Here is a 9,271-nt window from a genome sequence, read left to right on the forward strand (position 1 = left end):
GAACTTTTAGAGATTCAAAATCATCAGGAGTGCCTCAATGAATGCCAGCTGTTATGTTTCATAGGGGCGCCTGGGTGGCTCAGTCAGTTAAGGGTGGGACTCTTGATTTCCACCCAGGTCATGATCTCAGGGTTGGTGATTTTTGAGCCCCACATGGGGTTCCGTGCTGATGGTGCAGAGCCTACTTGTGATTCTCTCTCTCTCTCTCTCTCTCTCTCTCTCTCTCTGCCCCTTCAGCCCTCTCTCTTTCTCTCTCAAAATAAATAAACATTGGGAAAAAAAAGAATTGTGGCTGTTGCCTTCCTACTCTGAGATGGGACAGTGTGAATTACTGTGAGACCTAACATGAGAGGAGTCTGTGTTCCCAGGAACATAAGGAAATGTAAAGGTTCACCATTCAAGGGACCTGAAAAAACGAGAAGGCAGCATTGCCATCTGAACACTAGGAGTGATGGGAAGTCCATCGTCAGAGCACATTTGTCCGGTGGGATAGTATTTGTCACATGATTCAAGCCTGACCAGTGTCTAAACTGTGTTCAGGTTTGGAAATGAAGTAGGGAGTGAGAGTCCGTTAACAATTCTACAAGACTAATTGCTGCATGTAGTATTCAAAAACGAGATTTTAGGCATGGGATTTGGGGCCATGCTAAAAGCAGAAAAAAACGGTTGCTACGGGGTCTAACGGGGGCGTGTTTAGGGGCTCTCAACAGCCAATCCTAGTGCCAAACGTTCTCAAGGGGGCGTGGCCGTGGGGAGACAGTAGCCAATGACAGGGCCGTGAATAGGGTGGGGCAACCAGCCGGTGAAGAGAGCCAAGTGCAGCAATTGGGCGAGGCTGAGGACGTAAGGACCCATAGCGTGCTCCGTCTCTTGAGCAGTTAGTTTTAAGTGTAGCTGGTACTTCAGCTACCACCAAACTTCGAGTCTCAGCTGCCGTTAAACATCATGGAAGATTCTCAGAGAGAGCAAGAGCGGATGATACGACGCCACCTTCGCGAGAAGGAAGAGCTTCAGGCCCGCATCCAGGGCATGAAGAACTCGGTCCCCAAGAGCGACAAGAAGAGAAGAAAGCAGTTGCTCCTAGACGTGGCCCGCCTCGAGGCTGAGATGGAGCAGAAGCACCGGCAGGAAATGGAGAGGTTCCAAGAGAGTTGCCCTGATAACGGCAACCTCGATTCCATCACAGAAGATCTTGCCAAGATGGATCTTGAGAACCGGCCTCCCAGCGTGTCGAGGGCACAGAAAAGGCGCGAAAGAAGGGCGGCCCTCCAGAGAGAGCGCCTGGGGAGCATCGCCGAGGTGGAGATGGAGCATCTGGCCAGCTTCCGCCGTGAAGAGGAGGAGAAGCTCGCCGCCATACTGGGACCCAAGAACCTGGAGATGAAGGACATCCCGGCCGACCGCCACTGCATGTACCGCGCCATCCAAGACCAGCTGGTGTTCTCCGTGACCGTGGAGAGCCTGCGGAACCGCACCGCCCTGTACATGCGCAAGCACGTCGACGACTTTCTGCCCTTCTTCAGCGACCCCGAAACCGGCGACGCCTACAGCCGCGATGACTTCTTGAGCTACTGCGACGACATCGTGCGCAAGTCGTTGTGGGGAAGCCAGCTGGAGCTGAGGGCCCTCTCGCACGTCCTGCAGACCCCCATCGAGGTGATCCAGGCCGAATCGCCCATCATCGTCATTGGGAAGGAGTATACCAGGAAGCCGCTCACCCTCGTCTACTTGCACTACACCTGCAACCTCGGGGAGCACTACAACTCGGTGAGGCCGCTGGAGGCCGGCGCCGTCGGGGGCGCGGCCCCGCGGCTCTTCTAGGCCCCCGCGCCAGCTGCCGTGGCCACTGGAACCGGAGCCGAAGCCACCGCCGCACCTCCCCAGTAGGCTCCGTTTTTTTTTTTTTTGTTTTTTTGTTTTTTTTGTTTTTTTTGTTTTTTTGCCTTCGGTTTTCTCGGTTTTTTTCTTGGTTCGTTTCACTCGAATGTCGAACCCCTCTCTCCCTCCCCTCCCCCACCCCCACGCCCGCGCTCTCCTACCTGGCAGTTCTTTCTTCTCTCACCCTTGTGTTGCTTTTGAGGGGTAGGGGGGGGCGGGGAGGCTCAGCACACGGGTAATATAATATCTGTATTGTTCTACCCAAGGGGAGGGAGTAGGTTTGCTAAAGTTGAACCGCCTCTCGCCCTTAGGGGGCTTCGCCTCCCTTACCAGTGAGAATTGTTCGCGTTGCACTTACCTTTGAGATAAAAATAGAAATTTGGTTTGATGCCTTCTTGGGAAAAAGCAGTGGAGCTCAGGATCTTCAGATTGTCCCATGAATGTATTATATTGGATTAGTTAGATAAAGTTGGAGTTTCTGTGATCGAAATGCTTTGTGAATGCCTTTTGCTTACTAGTTCTTTGGGAAAAAATGTATCCTGGTCTATTTTGACGGTTACTTTTTAGAGCCCAGCTGGGCTCTTCTGGAGATGTCTCAAGTTATGGATAAGAGCTCCTCTAGTATTTTGCTTTGTTTTTTCCCATACAAACTTGTGTGGTTCCCAATTAATTTTAGTTATTTAGGTATTTGCTAAATTCTACTTAAAGCGTTTGTTAAACTTAGAAATTAAATGTAAGTGCTAAACATAGAAGTTAAATAATTAAATTTACAAAAATTGGCAGGTTAGATATGGTTTGCTCTAAGATGTGAAAGATATCAATTTAATTTCCTTTATTAAAGATAGGAAGGGATATGACTTCATTCAAGTAGTTGATCCATTTCATTGTGTCTACACCAAGTATGAAGCAAAAGGAGACATACTGATAAGTAGCTTAACTTACTACAAGGCTGAGATCTGAACCAGTAAGTTTTCTTTAGTCTGTGACATAAAAGGATACAACTTTATTTCAAATAGTTGATCCAGTTTGCTGTGTCTACAAGTGGTATAAAGTTTGAAAGATCTGAACTTAGCATGTTTTCCTTAATTCTTAGAGATAGAAAACTTTTTTAGAAGATTTTAAGAAGTAAAAATAGTTGATACATTTTGTTACATCTACAACTGGCATGAGGCAAAAAAAGTGAGCAAGATACTTTTGTTGGTATCTTTTGTTGGTTGAGGCTCATTGATATCTTGAATTTGCCAATAGAATAGTATAAGTGAAATGATTTGCAATAAACAACTTACAATGTTTTAAATCTTTAGATCCTGTATTTCAGTGAGTTTACTTAAATTCATTGAAAAAATTTATTGTACACAGCAAATGTTGTAAAACAAAATATATAAATTCAAAATAATTTTTTAAATATTATGCAGCTTGTTTTAAAAATAAAAGTTTTAAAAATATCTGGTTCTCTATTTTTGTGTAGCTGACTTAGTTTACATAGAGTTTGCATCCCAGGATTTACTTCAGCAGAGGAATCCTTGAGGGTTAGGGAGAGGAGTTGGGAGACAGATGAGACTTTGGAGAGGAGGCCTGGCCCAAGGTCTTGGTGGCAGCCTGGAGTGGAGTGTTTCCCAGAAAAGGATTTAGGGAGGAGCTTTATCTGGAGGCTGCCCTGATTTGATGTTTCACTTGGTGAAAAACATCATGAAATGGTTTTGTTTAGGGATGTTCTCATTGCTATGCATGAAAAAGAACTCCCACTTCCCAAAACTCACCGATCCAGAGCTACATTGCAGAAGGGAAAGAAGTACCACTGTTTGGGGGGAGGGGTCCCAAAATGCAAATAGGGAAATTCTACCAGATAGCTCACTGTGTAAATGTGCATCAGATAAGTTTCACATGGCCAGCTAGCTGAGGAGAGGAGGGCCCCTGAGAAAACCAGGGATTGGGGTGCATTGTAACAAGAAGGCCTTTTATAAGGGTGAAAATCCTGGCTGTGGAAGGGAGACAAGGCCCAGAAGAGAGGCATAACCTATAGAAGGGTGCCTGGCTGGGAAGGAGGGTGATAATTGGGGAAGGGGTCAGCCTAGGAGGAAGAATGGGACATGGCAGGGGAAAGGGGCAGAGGCTGAGGAAGGGGACTGGCTGGCAAACAAAGCATAGGCCTGGGTAGAAAAAGGAAGCTGCATGGGGTATAGGGCACAGGTGGGTGAGCGGGACCTGAGTGGGGACATAGGTAGAGGCTGGTAATGGGCTCTAGAAATGGGAAGGGTGCTCCACTGGGATGAGCTGCATTGGGTAGGGGAAGGGGCTGGCTAAGGTAGGGGACCTTGATGGGTAGGGGGACACAAGCTGGGGAAGTGTGCCTGGCTGCAGGAGGATTCCACTTCCCTAGTGGCCCAGGCTGTCAGCAGGAGCATAGGCTAGTGAAGGGCTTCTGGTAGGAGAAGATGGCCCAGCTGAGGTGGGTTGTACAGGGAGGAGAAGGGAAGCTGGCTGGGAACTAGGTCACATTCTGGGGAAGGGATCAGGGTAGCGAGCGAGAATAGGACTGAAAAGGAGGCTGGGTGGGGAAGGACACACTGGAAGGAGGAATAGACTGGTGAAGGGACTGCCCATTGGGGCAAGAGGCCTGGTTGGAAGGGCACACTGGATGATAAAGGGGTCCATGGCTGTTGGATGGGTAAATGGCTGGGCCAGGCTGCCTATCCAAGGGAGAGACACTTTCCTGGGAAAGGGGTCTGGAAGGAAAAGGGGCCTTCTTGGGGAAAGAGGCATTGACTAGGAAACAGGGTCTGATTGGGGGAGGACTGGACAGAGAAAGAAACCTGGCTGATGGAGGAGCCACCAGGCTTAGAAAGTTGCACAAGGCTGGAGAAAGGGACCAGGCTGGGAGGGGGACCCAGCTTGAGAAGGGGGGTGGCTGGGAAAAGGGACCTGCCCCAGAAAGGGGTAGAGGCAGCAGAGGGGGTCCTTGCTGGGAAATTGGGCCTAGATGGGGAAGAGAGCTGAGATAGTAAGGGACACAGGCTGGAGAAGGGACATATGGTGTGGAAGAGGTCCTGGAAGGAGAAAGGAGGCTGGCTGGTACTGGGGAGATGTCTGGGGAGCACTAGCTGGGAAAGGTGGCCTGGGAATAGGGGCTTAGGTGGCCAAATGATGCCAGGCCAGGAATGCGTGTTTATCTGGAGAGTAGACCCGGCAGGGCAAGGAGGAATATCTTGGGGAAAAGGGAACAGGCAGGGGAAAGGGACAGGAGTAGGCAAGGGAACCTGCCTTTGGACTGGGGCACACGGTGGGGAAGTAGGTTTGTCCAGGAAGGGGATAAGGGGGAGAGGCTGGTCAAGGGAAGGAGACCTAGTTGAGTTGGGGGGCAAAGGATAATAAAGGAGTTCTTGACTGTTAAAGGGGGGAAAGCCTGGGGAAAGACACCCAGCCAGGGAAAGAAATCTGGCTGGGAAAGTAGGCATAAGCTGGGGAGTAGGACATCAGCTGGGGAAGGGACCTAGATGATGAATGTGCCTGTCTTGTAAAGGGAGCATAGGCATGATAGGGTGACACAAGCTGAGGACAGGAGACTGGTTGGAATAGGGAGCACTGGGGGGGGGGGGGGTGAAAATACCCTGGCAGGGAAGGGTGGCCTGACTGGGGAGGGGCTCTGGCAGGGGAATAGAACCTGGGGGAGATCTACCTGGGGAGGTACAGACAGACTAAGAAAGGAAGCTGGTGGTGGGAGAGGTTTGAATGCTGAGAACCACATAAACTGGGCAAGGAATAGTAGGCAGGTTAGTGGACCTAGCTAGGAGAGGGGACCTAGCAGGTGGAGGAGCCTGCTAGGAAAGGGATTCTGCCTTCTAATGAAGGCATGTGCCCTGACAGAGGTCATGGCTGAGGGAGGGCACATGGTTGAGAAAAGGGACCTAGCTGAGGAGGGGGGCACAGGATAGGGATGAGAGGAGGTCTGGCCCCAAGGAGGAAGAATAAGCTAGAGAAGGGACTTGGCTGAGGAAGGGGGCCTTACTGGAGAAGAGGCTTGTCTGGGAAGATGAGCATAGACTGAGGAAGAGGATGTGGGTCCTTCAGTGAAGAGACCCTGGCTGGGGGGGAGGAGTCTGGCTGGGAAAGAGCTCCTATCTGGAGAAGGAGACTTGGTTCAGCATGGGGGCACCTGCTGGTGAAAGGGTCTTGGCAGGGAAAGGTCACATAGCTGGGGAGGGACTTGAAAGGTGATTCAGAGCTTCAAGAGGAGGATGTTTGGCTGGGGAAGGAGGAACAGGCTCTGAAAGGCCAGTGAAGGGGCAGCTCTTTGGGAAAGTGATCCAGCTGAAGAGGGAAAAGCTGGGAACAGGCTAAGGAGGAATAACTAGCTGGGGCATGGGGCCCAGGGAGGGTTGCTGCAGATGGGGATACTGGCTGGGAATGTGGCTCAGTTGCAGAGGGGGTGGGTGTGGGTGGGTGTAGGTAGGTGTAGGGGAAGCCTGCCTAGCAGGGAAAGGGAGCCTGCCTGGGGACCTGACCGTGGCTGGGGAAGGGGCCTTAGTTGGGGAGGAAGGCATAAGTAGATGAAGAGAGCCTGACCAAGTGAGGGGACCTGGCTGAGAAAAAGAAGGCATGGCTGGGTTCTACATTGTAGGTAGGTTAAGGGCTTCTGATGGGGGAGGGGTAATCTGCTGGAGCAGGCTGCATAACATGGGGAAGGAGGACTACCTAGAAAAGAGGGCCTAGCTCTAAGGGGGTATTGATGGGACAAACAAGGTTGGGGAAGTGGACCTGGGTGAGGAACGGGGAATAGGCTGGTGACGAGGACCAGGGGCTTGGCTGATATACGGTATAAATTAATATAGGGTAAAAAAAAGGATTCCTGGCTCTTGAAGGAGGAAGGGCTAAGGAGTGGGACTTGGCTAGGGGAGGAGATACTTGCTAGGGAAAGGATACTGGAGAGTTCTCTGTGTATAAAGTAGGGGGTTGCCGGATGGGATGGGGATGGGTTGAGGTGAAAGGGTACGCTGGCTGAGCACTGCAGCACGGGCTGGGCAAGGGCCCTGTCTGGGAAAGCAGGCACTCCTGGATGATGTGGGCCTTGCTGGGAGTGGGGAGGGAGGGTTGGTGCTGCCCAAAGAATTTTGTGGCAGAAGGTACTAAATAAAGACAGCCGAGTCCCATTTTACAAGCTATCCCTGAATAGAGAAATAACTGTTCCTATCTTGGGAACCTTTAAAATCTCACACGGCCTGTAGAGGAGGAGGGGAGTTTTCCCAGGCCAGATCCTAAACAGGCCCACAGAGCACAAACCAAGAGAGAGTCTTCATTGTGGGATCCGCTAGGACATGAGGCATGTACGGTCTGTTCCATTTGTGTGACCACAATCACTGAAGACACTGACTGTTCTGGGCAATTTCATGTGCAAAAGCCATGAGCATTGTTCCCAAGGGGATCCAATTCCGGAAGCAACTTTCATTCATTTACTATTTTTCTTTTGCTCTCTGTCATGCCCTCCCCCTCTTGCCATAGCAGCCAAATATAAGGTGCATGTATTTATCTGGGTTTGAAGCTCAGCTCATCTACCTACTTCCTAGCCTTGTGACTTGGATCAGTCACCTAATCCTTCTGGGCCTCAGTTTCCTCATCCATAATATGGGAAAATTAAAACCTGTATTAGAGATTATCTCTGGGGATGTTAAGTGCATTAAATGAAAATCCACGTGAAGTGCCCAATAAATGTTAGCTGCTGTTAGTATCCTTATCTAAGAGCCTTGATTTTGTCTATGGCAACTTTGGGGGTCCCTTGGCCTCTTCCCATATCTCACAGTGGAAGCAAAGCTTCTGCCAGGGCTACCTGCCCCAGCTGTTGCAGCCAGAGCTTCCTGGGCTGCAGTGTGAAAGCAGAAACCACTGGAGCTCACCCCAAGGGCCCTCCTGGGGACAGGATGGCCTACATGCAGGGACTCCCCCCGCCCCCGACCAGTCAGTATCTTCTTTCTAGGCTTTTCCTACACAAACACATAGATACACATTTTAAAAAAATTGGTATCATTCATTATATTCAAGCTACTTTTTCCTCCCTACTTAACAATATATTATAAGCATTTCCCTGTGTCCTTAAACAGTCTTCAATATGATGGTTTTAGTGCCTGCATTCTGGCCTGTGAATGTGCCATAATTTATCCTATTCTTTTGTTGGACATTTAGATTGCTTTCAATTTCTCACTACTATAAATATGCCACTGTAATATCCTTGTAGCTGAATTTTCGTCTATATTTCTCATTATTTCCTTTTCATAGGGTTTCTACAAGTGATCTAGGTCAAAAGGAGTCTTTTCATGCATACTGGTAAATTGTCCTCTGGAAAGGTTGCACCAATTTATACTCTTGGGGTATGAGAGTGTTATTTTCCCATATGGTTGCCAACACTGAAAATGATCATCTTTGCTAATTTGTTAGGTGAAAAATGTGATGTTAGTTGACCCTCTGTTGACTACTAGTGAGGGGAAATATTTCTCTGAGTGTTTATTAGCATGTTCATTTCATTCATGCAAGAGCAAATAAGTCTTATTTTATTGCCTATTCCTGAACTTTGCTTAATTTTCTATTTGTCTTTTTCTTATGGAGTTTTAACAGGTCTTTCCAGTTGTCATTTGGATATTTATAAAATTTTTTCTTGTACTTTATTAGCCTTTCAGTTTTGTTTCTGACTTTTTGCATATGCTGAGTTTAAAATTGTAATGGAGTGGGGCGTCTGGATGGCTCAGTCGGTTGAGCGTCTGACTCTTGATTTCAGTTCAGGTCGTGATCTCACAGTTCATGGGTTCGAGCCTCACATCGGGCTCCATGCTAGCAGTATGGAGCCTGCTTGGGATTCTCTCTCTCCCTCTCTCTCTGTCCCTCCCCTGCTCTCTCTCTCTCTCTCTCAAAATAAATAAACTTAAAAAAACAATTTAAAAAATTGTAATGGAGTCTACCTATCAATCTTATGGTTTCTTTTTTGGTATCATGCTTAGAAAGTTCCCCATCTTGAGTTTGAATCAATATTCTTTTCTTTTCTTCAGATTTTTATGCTTTCTCTTATTTTTTAAGTTGATTTATTTATTTTGGGGGGGGGGGAGAGAACAAGTAGGGGAGGGGCAGAGAAAGAGGAAGAGAGAGAATTCCAGGTAGGCTCTACACTGGCAGTGTCCCAATGCGGAGCTCAATCTCACAAACCATGAGAATATGACCTGAGCTCAGATCAGGAGTCGAATGCTTAATTGCCTGAGCCAACCAGACACCCCTATGCTTTCTCTTAATATTTAACAAACCAAACCCATCTGTAAATTACTTGGGTGTAAGATAAGGATGTACATTGATTTTCCCCAATTATAGTAATTAACCATTTATTGAATAATCCACCATTTCACCCCTGCTTTGAAGT

General features: G+C 48.4%; 1 protein-coding gene across 1 annotated transcript; it reads left to right on the forward strand.

Annotated features, from left to right (window-relative positions):
- The first annotated feature begins 903 nt into the window (after window positions 1-903).
- Window positions 904-1,870, forward strand: OTUD6A (OTU deubiquitinase 6A). Its single transcript, XM_047844600.1, has one exon. It carries the CDS (start codon window positions 946-948, stop codon window positions 1,819-1,821), a length of 876 nt encoding a protein of 291 aa, XP_047700556.1. The 5' UTR covers window positions 904-945; the 3' UTR covers window positions 1,822-1,870.
- Window positions 1,871-9,271: the final 7,401 nt, after the last annotated feature.

Source organism: Prionailurus viverrinus, chromosome X (genome assembly GCF_022837055.1).
Source record: "Prionailurus viverrinus isolate Anna chromosome X, UM_Priviv_1.0, whole genome shotgun sequence".
NCBI classification, from domain to species: domain Eukaryota; kingdom Metazoa; phylum Chordata; class Mammalia; order Carnivora; family Felidae; genus Prionailurus; species Prionailurus viverrinus.